The 20,837-nt window shown below is 40.4% G+C and overlaps 1 protein-coding gene across 5 annotated transcripts in view; it reads right to left on the bottom strand.

The window, feature by feature from the left end:
* MTIF2 (mitochondrial translational initiation factor 2) overlaps positions 1-19,780 on the bottom strand; it is a 32,762-nt gene extending 12,982 nt beyond the window's left edge. The window contains exons 1-8 of one of the 5 annotated variants that reach the window (XM_054547550.2): positions 19,635-19,780; positions 18,043-18,109; positions 16,870-17,007; positions 14,131-14,356; positions 12,826-12,937; positions 5,019-5,190; positions 4,392-4,552; positions 2,828-3,004 (exon numbers count right to left, since the gene is read on the bottom strand). In XM_054547550.2, the coding sequence (XP_054403525.1) occupies positions 2,828-3,004; positions 4,392-4,552; positions 5,019-5,190; positions 12,826-12,937; positions 14,131-14,356; positions 16,870-16,877 (856 nt within the window). In that variant the 5' untranslated portion in view covers positions 16,878-17,007; positions 18,043-18,109; positions 19,635-19,780. Of the gene's footprint in view, positions 1-2,827; positions 3,005-4,391; positions 4,553-5,018; positions 5,191-12,825; positions 12,938-14,130; positions 14,357-16,869; positions 17,008-18,042; positions 18,110-19,281 lie in introns of all 5 variants that reach the window. The other 4 variants (XM_054547549.2, XM_009237300.4, XM_009237303.4 and 1 more) reach the window with 4 other exon arrangements.
* Between the last annotated feature and the right edge of the window lie 1,057 nt (positions 19,781-20,837).

The following is a 20,837-nucleotide window of genomic DNA, read 5'->3' as shown; positions in this document are numbered from 1 at the left end:
GGTTTTCTCTTTACTCAGTGGATGTTTTTATCTAACAAAAGGCCAAAATGACCCACTTTAGAGTCACATCACCCTACTCTGCACTCTACATATAGAGAAATCCAGACTCAAGATGTTAAAAGTATAATTATAAGCAGATTCTGAGTGAATAACAGACACCTGAGATTATCAAAAAAAACAATACAGTCGGGCTGGGTGCGGTGGCTCATGCCTATAATCCTAGCACTTTGGGAAGCTGAGGCGGGTGGATCACCTGAGGTCAGGAGTTTGAGATCAGCCTGGCCAACATGGAGAAATCCCATCTCTACTTTAAAAATTAGCCAGGCGTGGTGGCATGCGCCTGTAATCCCAGCTACTCAGGAGCCTGAGGCAGGAGAATTGCTTGAACCAGGAAGGCAGAGCTTGCAGTGAGCTGAAATCATGTCACTGCACTCCAGCATGGGCAACAGAGCGAGACTCCATCTCAAAAAAAACACAACAAACAATACAATCATCCCTGGGTATACTGGTGAATTGGTTCCAGGATCCCCACCACTGCCTATACCAAAATCCCGGCATACTCAAGTCTTGCAGCCAGCCCTGCAGAACCGTGTGTACAAAAAGCCATGTAAGGAGTTTCAAATTCTGTGAATGCTGTTTTATTTGTGTTTGGTTGAAAAAAAGTGTGTGTTAAGTGGACCCACACAGTTCAAACCCATGATGTTCAAAGGTCAACTGTATTTTGGGTAGAAAAAGGCCTATCCTTAAACCTAAAAGCAAGATCAGTAAGTACACTGGAGATAATCTCCAAAAAAAAAAAAATCATGAGAAGATTCCAATTCAATACTACTAGATCATTTGCCTCTTCTTTCCAGGGTTTATTAACTCATTATTAAAAACCCAACATCTCATCCTAGGTTAAAACTAAGTACCAATATCACAAATTTTCTTTTAGGACTTATACTATTTATTCATACACCTAGGTCAGTGACCTAGTAGGCTCTCAATAAATGTTTACTTAATGAAAGGACCAAATAATCTTTTAATCTACTTACTATCACTAGACATATCCTCTCTTTAGAGAAATCACACAAAATTCTATGAGGTAATTCTGTGGTTGCATTTCATCATCTCTGTAATTTTCTCAGGTATCAAACAGAAATTTTAAAAGATCCAAAAAAGTTTTGCAATCCACAACGTACTATTACAAAAAAGTAACAGTATTCTGGCCGGGCACGGTGGCTCATGCCTGTAATCCCAGGACTTTGGGAGGTAGGTGGATCACCTGAGGTCAGGAGTTTGAGACCAACCTAGCCAACATGGTAAAACCCCATCTCTACCAAAAATACAAAAATTAGCCAGGCGTGGTGGCAGTCACCTGTAATCCCAGCTACTCAGGAGGCTGAGGCAGGAGAATTGCTTGAACCTGGGAGAAGGAGATTGAAGTGAGCCAAGATTGCACCACTGCACTCTAGCCTGGGCAATAAGAGCAAAACTCTGTCTCAAAAAACAAAAAGAAAAGGAAAAGAAAAAGTACATTCTATGTTGATGAGCTGGAACTTAACAGGTACCAAGAGAAGAGATGTACAAAGCATGATCTAATGAATTTATCCTATCTCAACCAATTGCTTGGTAATGGGATCCCTGGCAAATTTATCCCTCTCTTCTTGCATGTATTCCCTAGAATCATTAAGAACATAGTACATCACACAAAGGCAGTTTTGAGGAATTAAAAAGGAAAGAGAATAACAATGGAAGCTAGCAGATCCAAATTCCAAATGCAGACATACTGAAAATTAGTGTATAATTGTATATAATTAAGGAGAGTTCTGGCTGCTGTCTGAGTCTTAGTTTTCATGCTGTAAAATGAAAGAACTGGACTACTTCAATAACTCCCAACCTTTTAAAAATCTTGCCAGTAAATCCGGCGGGGGGAGGGTAGGGGTACAGTCATTTCAGAATAAAAATGAATATACTGAATGTGTAACTTTTTTTTTTTTTTTGAGAGGGAGTTTCGCTTTTGTTGCCCAGGCTGGAGTGCAATGGCACAATCTTGGCTCACCACTACCTCCACCTCCCGGGTTCAAGTGATTCTCCTGCCTCAGCCTCCCAAGTAGCTGGGATTACAGGTATGTGCCACCACGCCTGGCTAACTTTGTATTTTTAGTAGAGACAGGGTTTCTCCATGTTGGTCAGGCTGGTCTCGAACTCCCAACGACCTCAGGTGATCCACCAGCCTTGGCCTCCCAAAGTGCTGGGATTCCAGGCGTGAGCCCCCACTCCCAGCCTAGAATGTATAATTACATGTGTGGGTATTTATTATTATAACTTTTAAATGAAGAAACAAGGGAGAAGATGGTTAAGTGATTTTCCAAAAGTTTGAATTTTATACATTTGATCAGATAAGAACTTATTTAAAGCAGAAGGGAAAGTTTCTCTTTAGAGAAGAATTCCACATAATAAATTAACAGGAAATAACAGAATATAACCACTATGCAACTCCTAATGAATTTAGGTGATGGGTAGATCGAATTTCATTATTCTTTTCTTACTTTTGTATCTGTTTAAAATTTCCATGATAAAAAGTTGAAAAAAAAAAAAAAGGGGGGGCATAGTAGAGGAAAGATTGTACCTGTGGTCTGTACTTATGGTCACAAGTCCCAAGTAGAATCCTGCTATACTCTTCCTATTAGTTATAAGTCTGTGGGAAAACAATTTATCTTTGAGGCTTATCTGTAATACAGGTATAATAACTCTGGGATTGTTGTGAAGACTAAATGAGCTACATGTAAATGGCCCCAGAACTTTGACTTTATGTAGTAGATCCACTAAGTCAGCCACACAGTACCGTGTGCATCTTTGGCATGCTGAATAGATTCTACAGTTTGTTTCATCACTCCATCATCTGCAGCTACAACCAATATGACAATGTCAGTGACCTGAGCACCTCTGGCTCTCATTGCTGAGAAAGCAGCATGTCCTGGAGTATCAAGAAAAGTTATCTTTTCCCCAGAAGGCAGAGAGACTGTGGAAACAGAAATTCAAGAACATCAAGGATTCAAACATGCACTTCCTTAATACCAAAGAATATACGTGACATTATCAGAAACCATCAATAATTCTTTAAAATAATTTTATTACTTCCATTAATCTTAATCAGAACACAGATCATCATTTCACAATGAAAAGTGATAAAATGCCAGTGAGATTCTTATGGGTTTTTTTCCATGTAAAAATTTCAAACTAATGTCTCCATATTTCTAGAACATAACTACTTTCATAAATGTATCAACTGATATATCTATTTTAGAGACAGAACAGACCAATTGTTGTATAGGCAGCCACCCTCACATTAGCAAATCAGAGTTGCACAACTCCCTGAGCCACAGAGAGGCAATTTAGTAGGCAGTAGCTCAGGATTTGAGTCCACTGACCTTGGGTTTAAATCATGGCCATGCTACTTACTGGCTATATACTGTGGGAAAGTTGCTTAACTCGAAGAAGTATCAGGCTTCTTATTTGTAAGAGCAACTATTAATACCTACCTTATGATGTTGTTGTCAAGATAAAAAAGACAAAACATATAAGGTGCTCAGCACAGTACTGGAAACATGCTAGGTGCTCGTAAATGGGACTATTATTTAATTATTATCAGCAATATTATCACAACCTAGCAAAGAAGGTTATATAAACATAATTAATTAATAAAAAATTATAGGCTCATTAAATCAAACAAAGAATGAGCTAGAATTAAAAGTTAACACAATTTTCAGCCAGGTGCGGTGGCTCACACCTGTAATCCTAGCACTTTGGGAGGTCAAGATGGGCAGATCACTTGAGGTCAGGGGTTTGACACCAGCCTGGCCAACATGGCAAAACCCCGTCTCTACTAAAAATACAAAAAAATTAGGCCGGGCACGATGGCTCACACCTGTAATCCCAACACTTTGGGAGGCTGAGGCGGGCGGATCACAAGGTCAGGAGTTTGAGACCAGCCTGGCCAACACGGGGAAACCCTGTCTCAACTAAAAATACAAAAATTAGCCAGGCACGGTGGTGCACACCTGTAGTCCCAGCTACTTGGGAGGCTGAGGCAGGAGAACTGCTTGAACTGGGGAGGCGGAGGTTGCAGTGAGCCAAGATTGCATCACTGCACTCCAGCCTGGGTGACAGAGTGAGACTCTGTCTCAAAAAAAAAAAAAAAAAAGTTAACAGTTAACACAATTTTCTTCTTATAGAAAGTACAAAAAACAGCTTTACTAACCACTTGCCCTACATTTCATCAAACCAATGACTGTAAGCTTTAGCCTTCTCTTTTACTTTGAATTCGTATATTTCATACTATGACATTTAGTTTAAGAAAATAATAAGTGGGGTTCCCAAGCACATTGTAAGGTAATTTGTGTTCATACCAAGAAAGGCACCAATGTGCTGAGTGATTCCTCCAGTTTCCATTGCTGCCACTTGAGTTTTTCGAAATTTGTCAAGTAATGTCGTTTTTCCGTGATCAACATGGCCCATTATAGTAACAACTGGGGACCTTGGGGTTAATAAAGCTGGATCTGCCTGGGGCCTACAATTAACAGCAAAAGAGTTTCATTTCTTAAATATCAGAAATACTTTATAGCCTGTGAATTGGTTCACATTTATCCCTGTGAACTACCATTAACAATAAAACCCAATATTCAGCGTGGATTAGACCTATTTCCCCCTCCTATACATATAATGACTTATGACAGACGATTTAATAACTGCCTACCTACCTGTAGTTTGCATTTTCATAACAATGAGCAGAACTGAATCAAATTTGAAAATTCAGACCAATGTATACATTCAGCAAATTTTTAAAAATCCTTAAAGTTTTATAATAACTTGAATGTATAATACACTTTCTAATGCTTTAAGTACTTTGAAGAAAAGTTTATACACACATATCTTTATTACAAAAGAAATTTTAAAGCACATCTTTCCATTAAAAAGTGTAAATATAACTATGTAGTCTTCCCCAAACCCTGCCAGTATATACAGTTAAGTTTTACCTTCTTACAGCATCTTTATTTTTTCTGACTTTGTCCTGTTTTAATTTACTCCACTTTAACTTCATCCCTGCCTTCGTTATCACTTCTTTGATCCAGACTTCATCTAAATGTGAGTCTGCTTCCAGTGAATCTATGTCAATATCAGTGTTCAATAAAGCTTCATATACATAATCTGGTTGGAATAAAATAAAACCTTTTAGGATCATTAATTAAATGCTCAAGAAAGTAATCCCTATTAATAAATGTCTATATAAACAGTACACTCAATGAGAGGAATAACTATGCAAAGTGTTTCTCTAATATTAACAAATCACAAGGAAGCTAAAAAATGTTTTTTAATTATTTAAAATATGATACATTTCTATTAACTGACTTTTCTGCATATTCATAAATATTTGAATATTTATGTATTCTAAGCCATCTGAATCATCAATAAAACATTAAGATAAATTTAGTATTTATAATAATTGATTGTAGTCTATTTCTCTAAAAATTTAAGGTCACAAATGTCATGTATACACGAATGTGTGTGTGTATATACAATCAATTCCCATTATTTGCAATAATTATGTTCAATAAAGTCACCAAAACTATTGAATTAGCAAATATTGAACCACTGTTCTGAGGGGAAATATAAAGTTGGGTTCCTGCAAGCCTTTAGTCACATTTCATCAACTAATCAATACATAATTTTGTTTTATGCATTTCTGTTTAAAGATAGATATATATTTATATATAGTATTATATATAATATATAGTATTTATCTATATAATAAATCTCAATATATGATATATTTATATATAAATACATATCATATATATTTATATATAAATACATATCATATATATTTATATATAAATACATATCTTATATATATAATATTTATATATAAATATATATTTATATATATATATTTGATTCATTAACATTGAACTCATCACCAATTGCACTATAACTCATGCCAGAACAAGCTTATCTGAGATGCATATTTTCTCTGTAAGGCATATCACAGCCTTCTTGGGCTTAGGAACACTAGATAGGACTTCAGTACCACATTTAGGAGCCATTTTAAACAACAAAATTACCAACAAAAAACATAAAAATGTGAAAAAAATGTGGCACTAAATAGAATACAAAAAGGACACTTGTTTGCAGTACGACAGCTGAAACAGAGTGTCACCTCATTCAACCCCAGCTTCAGAACATGTACAATGGACAACTCACATTTTTCACTGTTCTGCACACGTCCAATAATAACTGCAAGATAACCTGAGTACTGATTTTTTTCTTTTTTTTTTGGGACAGAGTTTCGCTTTTGTTACCCAGGCTGAAGTGCAGTGGGGAAATCTTGGCTAGCTGCAGCCTCTGCCTCCCAGGTTCAAACAATTCTTCTGCCTCAGCCTCCTGAGTAGCTGGGACCGCAAGTGCACGCCACCATCCCTGGCTAATTTTTCTATTTTTTGTAGACAGGGTTTCACCATACTGGCTAGGCTGGTCTCAAACTCCTGACCTCAGGTGATCCGCCTGCCTCGGCCTCCCAGAGTGCTGGGATCACAGGCGTGAGCCACCGCGCCCGGCAAGTACTGATTTTTGAGCTGCAAATACATTTTGTTGAGTAGGTGAATTTTCAAATACAGAATCCACACCTAAAATAAATAATCCACTCATAATGAGAACTGACAGTATGTACAGACAGACAGACAGACAGACACACACACACACACACACACACACACACAAAATACATCTCTGAATACATGTATCCGCAATTCATTCACTTGTTTATGTATCTAGGGTGTCCAAAAAGTCTTTATTTTTTATTTTAAAAAAATTTTTGGCCAGGCACGGTGGCTCATGCCTGTAATCCCAACACTTTGGGAGGCCGAGGCAGGCAGATCACTAGGTCAGGAGTTCAAGACCAACCTGGCCAATATGGTGAAACCCTGTCTCTACTAAAAATACAAAAATTAGCTGGGCGTGGTGGCGGCGCCTGTAGTCCCAGCTACTCAGGAGGCTGAGGAGAATCGCTTGAACCCGGGAGACAGAGGTTGCAGTAAGCCGAGACCATACCACTGCACTCCAGCCTGGGTGACAGAGTGAGACTCCATCTCAAAAAAAAAAAAAAAAAAAAATTTTTTTTGAGACAGGGTCTTGCACTGTTGCCCAGGCTAGAGTGCTATGGCGCAATCCTAACTCACTGCAGTAGCCTCAAATTCCAAGGCTCAAGCAATCCTCCTGCCTCGGCCTCCATTGTAGCTGGGACCACAGGTGCCACCACCACATCCTACTAATTTTTTGTAGAGAAGGGGTCTTGCCATGTTGCCCAGGTTGGTTTTGAACTCCTGGTCAAGCAATTCTCCCACCTTGGCCTCCCAAAGTTCTGGAATTACAGGTGTAAGCTACTGCACCCAAACCAAAAACTCTTGAAATATAGGAAAAATATTTACTTATTCTCTTTTTCATTTTATTTAATGTGCTTTGTTTTAATCTCAGTCATGTTTCCCTGTGGATGATAAATAAATGTATCTGTGATGATAATGAAATAGGTAGTTTTATGTTCCAGACTTGCAGTCACCCTATAAAAATATATTTAAAGAGTAGATATGAAAGAAAGGCAGCCAGGTGCGGTGGCTCACACCTGTAATCCCAGCACTTTGGGAGGCTGAGGTGGGCAGATCACCTGAGATGAGGAGTTTGAGACAAGCCTCGCCAACACGGTGAAACCCCATCTCCATTAAAAATATAAAAAATTAGCTGGGCATGGTGGCACGCACCTGTAATCCCAGCTGCTCCAGAGGTTAAAGCAGGAGAATCTCTTGAACCCGGGAGGCGGAGGTTGCAGTGAGCTGAGACTGCGCCACTGCACTCCAGCCTGGGCAAGAGTGAGACTCTGTCTCAAGAAAAAAAAAAAAAAGGAAGAAAGCCATCCTCAGATAAGCAGAACATTACACTAAAAGAACATCCTATTCACTGGTGTGCTGGCAAATGTTTAATAACTATGCTCTCAAAAATAAATCTCTAATTTACAGTATTCTCCAATTTCCATGGTGCAAATATGCCCACCATGGTTGATTACAAGCTACCAACATAAAGTCACTGAATGCAGAGTTGGGAAGAGATGCACAGCAGTAGACTACTATATAGTCTTTTTACCATATAGATATGATAGGCATAAATAACCTTGAGAACACAGATAATTGTAAAATGCAATAAAATAACTGGGAAGTGAAGAGTTGGTTTTATTTGTTTGTTTGGGGTTTTCTGAGGTAGGGTCTCACTCTGTCGCCCTGGCTGGAGTGCAGTGGCACAATCTCAGCTCACTGCAACCTCTGCCTCCCAGGCAGTCCTCCCACTTCAGCCTCCCAAGAAGCAGGAACTAGAGGCTCGCATCATCATACCCAGCTAATTTTTGTATTCCTTTTGTAAAGACAAGGCTTCATCATGTTGCCCAGGCTGATCTCAAACTCTTGGGCTCAAGCGATATGTTTGCCTCAGCCTCTGAAAGTGCTGGGATTACAGACATGAGCCACCGCACCCAGCCAGTGAGTTTTTGAGTTTTTACTACCTTTGTGACTTAATTTTTTAAATTTGAGCTGTTTAACAACCAGCTCAAATAATTCCTTATAATTTAGCAATAAGCTCACAAGCTGATTGATGCAAGCCAGCACCAGCAAGCCACTGATCATACTCCACAATAATGCCAAGAAACTATTTCCTATTTATCTTTCTACCACATGCTTTCCCAAGGAAACACATTTTAAGAATGATACAACTCAAATTTACTATGTGAATATGCTCTCAGAGAACTGTAAAACTATTTCAAAACAAAAATTATGAGTTGGCCAGGCATAGTGGCTCACACCTGTAATCCCACCACTTTGGGAAGCTGAGGTGGGTGGATCACCTGAGGTCAGGAGTTCGAGACCAGCCTGACCAACATAGTGAAACCCCAACTCTACTAAAAATACAAAAATTAGCAAGGCGGCTGGGCGCAGTGGCTCACGTCTGTAATCCCAGAACTATGGGAGGCTAAGGTGGGCGGATCACCTGAGGTCAGGAGTTTGAGACCAGCCAGACCAACATGCTGAAACCTCGTCTCTAATAAAAATACAGAAATTAGCCAGGCGTGGTGGCACATGCCTATAGTCCCAGCTACTCGGGAGGCTGAGGCAGAAGAATCGCTTGAACCTGGGAGACAGAGGTTGCAGTGAGCTGAGATCGTACCACTGCACTCCAGACTAGGTGACAGAGCAAGCCTCTGTCTCAAAAAAAAAAAAAAATTAGCCAGGCATGTTAGGCACCCGTAATCCCAGCTATTCGCGAGGCTGAGGCAGGAGAATTGCTTGAACCTGAGAGGTGGAGGTTGCAGTGAGCTAAGATCACGCCATTGCACTCCACCCTGCGCAACAAGAGTGAAACTCTGTTCAAAAAAAAAAAAATTATGAGTACAATTCTATTTCCAATAATGCTAAAAATACCTAATACTCTAGTTTTCCAATACATTATACCGAACTTTTGAGAGGTAGCTTACATAGAGAGATAATCGTTTCCCCTCTGTGTTAAATGCATATGGTATTAACATACTATTTTATTTTTATCCAAGACTTAAATAAATATTTACATGTAGAAAAGTGTCCAACATATTGCAACAAGAAATATTATATCAAGCTACTTAACTGACCCAGGAAAAGAGGGAATAAATGTACTCATATCGCTAATGTATATAGTAGTTAAAAATAATTACCTCATGAAAACTATCTTTAATTCAGAAGAGATTTGAATATGAAATAAGCTTCAAACAGACACATTTATTTTCATCATAGACAATCAGTTTGGCGTTTAGAGTACTGCTCCACGACACTAAATTTGTATTTTAATCATTCTATTTATTAGTCATACTAAAGAATTATGGTTATGGGTTCCTCTATGTGTATAGGGGTAGGGGGTAATGTTTAAAAAAAAAAAAAAAAGGAGTACTCATCTTTTAGAGATACATACTGAAGTATTTATGGATAAAATAAAATATCTGTTGTCACTGACTTATGCATATATTTAAGCTTATTCCATTCTTTCTGCTACCATATTTGTCTGATAATTGCTAATAATAAAAAGTTTTGCCAGGCACAGTGGCTCACGCCTATAATCCTAGCATTTCGAAGGCTAAGGTGTGCAGATCACTTGAGGTCAGGAGTTCGAGACCAGCCTGGCCCACATAGTGAAACTCTGTCTCTACTAAAAATACGAATATTAACTGGGTGTGGTGGCATATGCCTGTAATCCTAGCCTACTTAAGAGGCTGAGGCACAAGAATTGCTTGAATCAGGGAGGCAGGAGTTGCAGTGAGCCAGCATCCTGCCACTGCACTCCAGCCTGGGTGACAGAGCAAGACTCTGCCTCAAAAAAAAGTTTTAAAAATCAAGCCTATTATCAATACTATTTATAAAACCACACCAATACAATTTTCCTTAGAAAAATTCTGAATGACATAGCCATATTCATTTATTTTCAAAGTTTTCTAGCTATAAAATGACTGAATAATCCATCTGCAAAATTATTAAAAATGCCAAACAGGCCAGGCATGGTGGCTCACGCCTGTAATCTCAGCACTCTGGGAGGCCGAGGTGGGCAGATCACCTGAGGTCGAGAGTTCGAGACCAGCCTGACCAACATGGAGAAACTCCCTCTCTACTAAAAATACAAAATTAGCCAGGCGTGGTGGCACATGCCTGTAATCCCAGCTACTTGGGAGGCTTGAGACAGGAGAATTACTTGAACCCAGGAGGCAGATGTTGCGGTGAGCCAAGATAGTGTGCCATTGCACTCTAGCCTGGGTAACAAGAGCGAAATTCTGTCTCAAAAAAAAAAAAAAAAAGCCAAACAGTATGCTAACAATTTTGTACTCTTTGTAAGGATGTACATGCACAAAAAGTAGTAACACTTTCAGGCAGGAAACACATTGAAGTTTAGCATTGCTGTGATTTACAAAATAATTATTGAAAGATAATGTGGTTGATGAGTAACAGCACGTGCTCTGGAGCCATATTCCATAGGTTCAAATATTCCCCATATTCCCTACATTCAAATCGTGGCTCTCCCACAAACTAGCTGGAAATAGTGGGTAATTACTTATCCTCTCTAAACCTCACTTTCCCAGCATGTAAATAAGGATACCTAACTTTAGGGCATTGTGAGAATTACAAGAGTTAAAAAAGTACTGGTACATATTAACAGTTCAACATATATGAGTCACTATTAATTCTTTTTTTCCCCAAGAGTCTGTTACACTTTGTTACAACAACAGGGTATTTCTCATATACTGAATTTTAATGTCACTTTATAATGAAAACTCAAATTTTGTTTCAAAAATCCTAAACTGGTAATAAGCACATCACAATGAAGGAATATAAAAATGACAATAATATGCTCCATTTATAAATAAAAATAATATTATGACAAGTTGTAGTTATTACTACCAGTATTTCTTTTTTTTTTTTAAGATGGAGTCTCGCTCTGTCGTCCAGGCTAGAGGGCAGTGGCGCAATCTCGGCTCACTGCAAGCTCCCCCTCTCCGGTTCACGCCATTCTCCTGCCTCAGCCTCCCGAGTAGCTGGGACTACATGCGCCCGCCACTACGCCAGGCTAATATTTTTTGTATTTTTAGTAGAGATGGGGTTTCACCGTGTTAGCCAGGATGGTCTCGATCTCCTGACCTAGCCTCCCAAAGTGTTGGGATTACAGGCGTGAGCCACTGTGCCTGGCTACTACCAGTATTTCTCTGCTGGCCTTACAGATATTGTCAAAATGAGAGAAAAGGCTGGGCATGGTAGGATCACGCCCGTAATCCCATTACTCTGGGAGGCCGAGGCGGGCAGATAACTTGAGGTCAGGAATTTGAGACAAGCCTGGCCAACATGGTGAAACCCCGTCTCTACTAAAAATACAAAAATTAGCCGGGCCTGCTTGTGGGCACCTGTAATCCCAGCTCCTCAGGAGGCTGAGGCAGGAGAATCACTTGACCCTGGGAGGTGGAGGTTGCAGGGAGCCGAGATCATTCCACTGCACTCCAGCCTGGGCAACAAGAGTGAAACTCCATCTCAAAAAATAATAATAAAAAGAGTGAAAAAAAGGAAATCAGAAAATTATAGGGCCAGGCATGGTGGCTCATACCTATAATCCCAGCACTTTGGGAGGTTGAGGCAGAAGGATTACTTGCACTCAGGAGTTCAAGACTAGCCTAGACAACAAAGTGAGACTCTGTCTCTACAAAAAATAAAAAATTAGCTGGGCATAGTGGCACATGCCTGTAGTCCTAGCTACTCAGGAGGCTAAGGCTGAACGATTGTTTTGAGTCTAGGAGGCCAAGGCTGCAGTGAGCCATTATCGTGCCACTATACCGGACAAAGCAAGACTCTGTCTCAAAAAAAAAAAAAAAACTACAAAAAAAAGAAAGAACAAAGAAAATTATAGAAAAACAAAAAGAGAAAGTATATAAGTATAGCCCCTCAGTCTAAAAACATTCTTTGGATTTATTCTAATAGCCCACAAAACTTCCGAGAAAGAAAACTTAATTCATGTAAGAAAATCTTTTCCACTTTAATTAAAAGCAAAATCTTGGAGAACTACATTTGGCAGAGTCAAGAAACTAACCAGGGATTATGACTTAAAGTGAAGAATATTACAATGACTTAATATATTTTTTAAGTGCCAGTCTAGTTTTTAATCTTTCAATGCCTAAATCTCATTGCAAATAAAATGCCTGGTATTCCAACATTCCCATATTTTGCTTTGTAAAAATATCTGACTTACCTGTGTTTTTTTCCATTGCCCTGGCCAGTTCCTCAATAGTCATTCCAATCCATACTTCTACCACCTTTTTAGATTTTGTTGAAGATACCTGAGATTTCCATGGTCCTTCTTCCTATTAAAAAAATCAGAACATATAAACAAAAAGGAAGAAAAAACTTAAGTGACAATTTAGACTTATTCTCAAATATCTACCACAATCATAGCTACAATTTCTTTCTTTCTTTTTTTTTTTTTGAGACAGAGTCTTGCTCTGTCACCCGGGCTGGAGTGCAGTTGCACGATCTCAGCTCACTGCAACCTCTGCCTCCTGGGTTCAAGCCATTCTCCTGCCTCAGCCTCCCCAGTAGCTGGGATTACAGGTGTGCACCACCAAGCCCAGCTAATTTTTGTATTTTTGTTTTGTTTTTTGTTTTGTTTTGAGACAGAGTCTAACTCTGTTGCCCAGGCTGGAGTGCAGTGGCACAATCTCGGCTCACTGCAACCTCCACCTCCCAGGTTCAAGCGATTCTCCTGCCTCAGCCTCCTGAGTAGCTGGGACTACAGGCATGCGCCACCATGCCTGGCTAATTTTTGTATTTTCAGTAGAAACGGGGTTTCACCATGTTGGCCAGGTTAGTCTTGAACTCTTGATCTTGTGATCCGCCTGCCTTAGCCTCCCAAAGAGCTGTGATTACAGGCATGAGCCACCGTGCCTGGCCTAATTTTTGTATTTTTAGTAGCGATGGGGTTTCACCATGTTGGCCAGGATGGTCTCGATCTCTTGACCTTGTGATCTGCCCACCTTGGCCTCCCAAAGTGCTGACATTACAGGCGTGAGCCACCGCATCCGGCCATAGCTACTGTTTCTACCAACAAACACTCCCACAAGTAGTTAAACCTTAAGCTAAAATTAAAATCCTGCATCCTTAATTCACTGTTTTACACTGATTTCCAAGGAACCAAATTCATCAGCACCACACAATTAACCAGAACTTTCCTTTCTCACAAAGCTCTATGGCTTGGAGTATAGCATTAAGTAATAAATACTCTGTAAAGGATAAAATACTCAAAATGGATTTCTACTCATGGTTCTAGGCACTTTCATTTTAGACCAAGTAATAAAATAACTTACAGAAATCTGCAACTATACCGGGCGCGGTGGCTAATGCCTATAACCCCAGCTACTCAGGAGGCTGAGGCAGGAGAATTGCTTAAACCCAAGAGGCGTAGGTTGCAGTGAGCCGAGATTGCGCCACTGCACTCCAGCCTGGGTGACAGGGTGAGACTCCATCTCAAAAAAAAAAAAAAAAAGAAATCTGTAACTACCTTTTTTGTTACTAGAAGCCTATACTGGGATAAAGCAGACCCAGTGAGCACATCTGTTGGCCAGGGCCAGGCATACAGTTGAGCTGTCCACACAGGGTAAGCAGATGAAAACCCATGCCTCCACTGTCTTAAGGCTCTTCTTTGACACAGACTGTGCAGTTGCATATAAATAGTGTGAAATCGTAGCAAGTTCTCCAACTTCAGTAGCTTCTGGTTCATGTTTCTCCTGGAAAAAAAAAAGGTTTTAAAATAATATTCAAATCAAGTTAGCAAATATTAATTGGATATTTACTATATGCATAGCACTGGACTACACTTAGCTCACTAGACTTACAACAATGAGTAAAACTGGGTTCCTGCCCTGAAAAATCTCAGTCTCATCAAGAGATGGGATTCCATACCAAGTACTCTCTAGATACTAGCTATTATTATTACTGTTAATGTTACCACTATGATAGAATTGAAATACAATAACAACTCGTAAAAGGCTCTTTTTTCACTCTTGAAATATCAACTAACCAAATCACAACTAGAGTAATGTTTCTAAAGTGCAAATTCCAAATGATAATATTTCTGTTAAACACCCTGAAACTTCTTTTTCGAAACGGGGTCTCACTCTATCATCCAGGCTGGAGGCTGGAATGCAGTGGTGTGGTCACAGCTCATTGCAGCCTCGACCTCCCAGGCTAAAGTGATGCTCTCACCTCAGCCTCCCTAATAGCTGGGACTAGAGGTGCGCACTACTATGCCCAGATAATTTTTTTGTTTGTTTTTTTGGTAGAGATGGTGTTTCAACACATTGTCTAGGCTAGTCTCAAACTCCCGGGATCCAGTGATCCACCTTGGCCTCCCAAAGTGCTAAGATTACAGGTATGAGCCACCATGCCCAGCCTTACTTTATTTCTTACACTCTTAGAGTCGTACACTCCTACCTCTCAAGCTTTTGTTATTGTAACCCACCTATCATCTCTGATGGTTTCTCATTTCATCTCTGAAACTTTGCACACACTTCCTCTAGTTGGAATTGTCTTTCAACTCTTAACACTTTTCCATCTTCCCATCTCACCCCCTAAAAAAAGATGCTTTATAGTAGGAAGAAGACACCCAATATTTATTGAATAATGCCTTTTGAGTATTATTCTTAGAATGAAAGAAGAGTTTTTTTTGAGAGAAAACTGTAACAGAACTCATTAGTAATATATAGTTCTTTTCCTCCCAGTGGCCTCTATTGCCTCTGCTCCCAAGACTGCATTTCTATGGCTTTGCTTTTCAGTTTTTAAGGGCAGGAACGACAAAAACAATGTAAAAAGAACATGTTTTCCAGCTGGGTGTGGTGGCTCATGCCTGTAATCCCAGCACTTTGGGAGGCCGAGGTAGGCGGATCACCTCAGGTCAGGAGTTCGAGACTAGCCTGGCCAACGTGGTGAAACCCTGTCTCTACTAAAAATACAAAAACCAGCCGGGCATGGTGGCGGGTGCCTGCAATCCCAGCTACCCAGAAGGCTGAGGCAGGAGAATCACTTGAACCTGGGAGGTGGAGGTTGCAGTGAGTCGAGATCGTGCTATTGCACTCCAGCCTAGGCGACAAGAATAAAACTCTGTCTCGAAAAAAAAAAAAAAATGAAGAACATGTTTTCTTCTTAGGAAACACTTCCTAAGTACCATATGCCAGGCTTTCTGCTTGATATTGTTGATTCAAAGTTTAATAAGCCAGGGTCCATTCCACAAACAGTTCATTGTCGTTAAAGCAAGCTTGCCAATACGATGAATCTCAGGCACACCAGACACTACATACAATGACTGATTATAACCTAGGGTCGCGTTTTCATTGCAATAATATGCAAAATTATTTCTATAAATTGTAAAGTCATTTTAAGGTTTTTTTTGTTTGTCTGTTTGCTTTTCAATGGAGAGTACATTTCCAAGTAGTGGGTATAGCCTTTTAGACTCTTCAGTATAGATTTTCTTTTACTCACTACTCGAAAATAACTTTAGTTAACATTTTAATATATATATTTTCAACTCTTTTCTTTGTGCTTTTATCTATTTTACTCACAAAAATAAGGTCATATTAATTTTGTTTTACAACTTTTTACACTAAAGAATATATTGTGAATATTGTTTTATATCATTAAACATTACTAATCAGCCCTTTGTATCCATGTGTTCCACATTTGTGGATTCAAACAATTGTGGATGGAAAATTTTCTTAATTTTTTAAAAAGATGGTTCTGTCTCTACTGAATACGTACACTTTTTTCCTTGTCATTATTCCCTAAAGTATACTGTTTACATAGCATTTGCTTTGTATTAGGTATCATAAGTAATCTAGAGATGATATAAAGTATACAACGGTATGTGCTTAGGTTACATGTAAATATACACCATTTTATATAAGGAACTTGGACATCTGTAGATTTTGGTATGCGGCGGCGGGGGTCCTGGAACCAATGTCCCATAGATACTGAGAGACACATATATTCTTCAGCATTACAAAAAAAAAAACAATGGAAATTATGAAGTATTTCAATGTGTTTACCTTAACCACATAAAGCTATCTTGAACAAAATTATAAACTTTTACAAAGTCTTAAAATTTTTGGCCAGGCGCAGTGGCTCATGCCTGTAATCTCAGCACTGTGGGAGGCCAAGGCAGGTAGATCATTTGAGGTCAGGAGTTTGACACCAGCCTGACCGACATGGTGAAACTCCGTCTCTACTAAAAATACAAAAAAATTACCTGGGCATGGTGGCACATGCCTGTAGTCCCAGCTACTTGGGAGGCTGAGGCAGGAGAATTGCTTGAACCCAGGAGACAGAGGTTGCAGTGAGCCAAGATCACGCCACTGCACTCCAGCCTGGGAGACAGAGCGAGACTCTGTCTCAAAAAAAAAAAAAAAATTTTTTTTAATGATTTCTCTCATAATATGGCATTTCTACAATATGCTTATATTTCACATTTATATACAACATATATATTATATAAATATATTTATATTTTCTACTAGATATTCTTTAAAATTGTTCACAAATGATAATAGTTATTTGATGTGACCAAAGAAATTAAGGCTCTGGTCGGGTGATCTTTGCTAGATAACTAGACATTAAATGCTACATTTCATTCTTTTTTTTTTTTTTTTTTGAGATGGAGTCACCCAGTTTGGAGTTCAGTGGTGTGATCTCAGCCCACTGCAACCTCTGCCTCCTGGGTTCAAGCGATTTTCCAGCCTTAGCCTCCCAAGTAGCTTGAACTATAGGTGTGCGCCACCTTGTCGGGCTAATTTTTGTATTTTTAGTAGACACCGGGTTTTACCATATTGGCCAGGCTCGTCTCAAACTCCTGACCTCAGGTGATCCACCTGCCTCAGCCTCCCAAAGTGCTGGGATTACAGGCGCGAGCCACCACGCCTAGCCTAAATGTTACATTTCAACCAATCTTCCCAAAGTGTATTTTATGGTTCTGACATAGTAAATTTATGGTTCTGACATGGTAAATAGAATATACTGAATTTTTTTTTTTGAGATGGAGTTTTGCTCATCGCTCAGGCTGGAGTGCAATGACGTGATCTCGGCTCACTACAACCCCCGCCTGCTGGGTTCAGGGGATTCTCCTACCTCAGCCTCCCAAGTCGCTGGGATTACAGGTGCCTGCCAGCCCACCCGGCTAATTTTTTTGTATTTTTAGTAGAGACGGGGTTTCACCATGTTGGTCAGGCTGGTCTTGAACTCCTGACCTCAGGTGATCTATCCACCTTGGCCTCCCAAAGTGCTGGGATTACAGGTGTGAGCCACCGCGCCTGGCCTATACTGAATATTTTTTAAAAGAATGAAAAGAAATGATAACGGAAACAAGTACAGTATAGTGAAGAAAATATCTTATTAGGCAACAAAGGAACCTTAGGTGGACACTCACTCTGACAGTAAGTGTTATCTGGACTCAGCAAGTCAGTTGTTTCCTATGGGCCTCATTTTCCGGATCTCTGTTAAAAATAAATAAATAAATAAGTGTTTGAATATCTGTCCCTCCTATTACAAGACTATGAGGAGAAAATGAGAAGATGTATATACTTTATCATCAGCTATTTTAAAACCATATCACATGTTTTGGTACTGGCTTATAAGCTTTGAGGATTCATTGCTTATAAGTTAAAAATATTCACAAGTCATTAACTTGTTTACCTTCGGACAATTATGAGGTTGTGTATGTGTGTGTAATCGAGCAAGCATTTTACCTTAAAAGGCTTATTCAAGGAAAAATCTGATTTAATGCCAACGAAATAAACACATTAAGATTTAGAAATTCAGGCTGGCCGTGGTGGCTCATGCCTGTAATCCTAGCACTTTGGGAGGCCGAGGCAGGCGGATCACCTGATGTCAGGAGTTTGAGACCAGCCTGGCCAACATGGTGAAACCCCTTCTCTACTAAAAGTACAAAAATTAGCCGGGCATGGTGGCGGGCGCCTGTAATCCCAGCGACTTGGAAGGCTGAGGCAGGAGAATCGCTTGAACCCAGGAGGCAGAGACTGCAGTGAGCCGAGATCACGCCACTGCACTCCAGCCTGGGCGACAGTGAGACTCTGTCTAAAGAAAAAAAAAAAAAAAGATTTGGAAATTCATTCAATAGTATTTACACACATTAAATACTTTTAAGAATGGCACATGGAAAAAATCTTATTTACGTTTGTGCCCCTGGACCAAGAAGTAGAGTGCTCGGGAAACACAGGATTCCTTGAGAAATTAATTTTTAAATCAGTATGAAACCTGATTTGAGAAGAGCACAGATTAATGGAGTGGGAGGAAGGACCCTACAAGATATTAACCAAAGCACAGATATGTAATTGAGGCTGGAACTGGAAAGACACATTGGAGGCAATAACCCAAATGTCAAAACTGGAAGGAAACTTGTCACTTATTCCAAGCTCCTCATTTTACAGAAAAGGAAACGGAAATCCAGAAGGGTCAAAAAAGCTTCTCCAATGTCATACCGCTAGTTAATGGCAGTCAAGACTAGAACCCAGACGTTCTGACTCCCAGTACGGTGTTGTTTCACCGCTAGGATATCCTTGTCGAGGAATCTGAAAAAAGTATGTTGCAAATACGTAGCTGGGTTAGTGAAAACGTCTGAGTGTGAGCTGGAAGCTTTGGAACTTACCTGAAAGGTAAAAATAAATCACTGCAGAAAAATTACGGATCTGGGGTGGCTTCGCCTCAAATTGGAGCCCAGAAGGCCTTGGGCCCATGGGAGGCTGGGACGTGAGGACCTGCACCCACAGCCGCGCGCGAGGATGGGAAGCCGGCCAGCCGCTTCCGAGAGAACAGCGCACATGCCTTCGTGAATGCCTAACGTGGGCTCACGCAGGGATTAAATTCATCTTGGAAAGGCTTCCGAACGCACAATGTTTATGAAGTTCGCGTGATTTGTGCCACTGACACGTTAAGCGAAACAACACACACCACCTGCACCGGACAACCCCGGTTAAGGGACCCCACCCACTTAACTCCTACCTACAGCCCCGGGCCCCTGGATTCTGAGCACGGGCAGAGACCACCTTCTGGACCCGGAAGAATGGTCGGTAGGTCAGTCCGTCCCCGCTACGGTCCCCGCCGGGCTTCCGGTCCCGCTGGAAAAGGTTCTTTCCGGAATTCAGAGAGTTGCTGTCGCCGCCGGGGGTGGGACTGTCTGCGGTGTCCGCGGCGGGCGTCCAGCCTGGGAGGGGCTGGTTCAACCTGTGGCTCCTCCCAGGGTCAGCAGCGCGTGGTGAATCGTTTCTGCAGGTCCCTTCCATTTCTTACTTTCCTTTCCTTTCTTTCTCTCTTTCCTTTTTCTCTTTCTGTCCCTCTCGTTTCTTTCCTTCCTTCCTTCATTTCTTCCTTCCTTTCTTTCCTCTTCCTTTCCGTTTTTCGTTCTTTTTTTTTTTTTTTTTTTTTAAGAAAACTGCCTTTATTCAATTAGAAGTTGGAAAAATTAACTGGTACAGAAGAAAAGTGTAATCAGCTGGAGAAAAAGTGCCACCCGTGAGAACTGAGGGCTCCTCTGGGAGGGAATCTGGATACAGTGAGGATTTCTAGGAAGCAAATTACTTCTCCTCTGGGGCTATGAGTGGCCTCGGTGGTGCTTAACACTGGAGGAAACGTTAAATGGGGAACTGTGGGAGAAATGATACCTCCTTCAAAGATACGTGTTCCTAACAAGAAGGAAAAAAGAAATGCAAGGGAACAGTGGCGGTAGAACCAGTTAGTATTGTGCGAACAGTACTTTCTGTTTTCTCCTAAGTCAGCTCCTGTGTATGGCATTAGGAGTAACAGAGCCAGAGTGCCTGGTTTCCTATTCCAGCTCATTCCTAGTGTGTGGTTGGGGATGTTTTGTCAACTGTCCATGTCCCAATTTGTTCAAATACATTATAGTAATGACAGTAGCTAGTTCATAGGCTTGTAATAGGGTTTTTGTTTTGTTTCTATTTGTTTTTGAGATGGAATTTCGCTCTTGTTGCCCAGGCTGGAGTGCAATGGCGCGATCTCGGCTCACCGCAACCTCTGCCTTCCGGGTTCAAGCAATTCTCCTGCCTCGGCCTCCCGAGTAGCTGGGATTACAGGCATGTGCCACCACTCCTGGCTAATTTTGTATTTTTAGTAGAGACGGGGTTTTTCCATGTTGGTCAGGCTGGTTTCGAATTCCCTATTTCAGATGATCCGCCTGCATCGGCCTCC

The sequence above is a fragment of the Pongo abelii genome, chromosome 12, assembly GCF_028885655.2.
Source record: "Pongo abelii isolate AG06213 chromosome 12, NHGRI_mPonAbe1-v2.0_pri, whole genome shotgun sequence".
Lineage (NCBI taxonomy): Eukaryota > Metazoa > Chordata > Mammalia > Primates > Hominidae > Pongo > Pongo abelii.
Note: the sequence above shows the minus strand (reverse complement) of the source record. Positions and strands in the feature narration are given on the sequence as shown.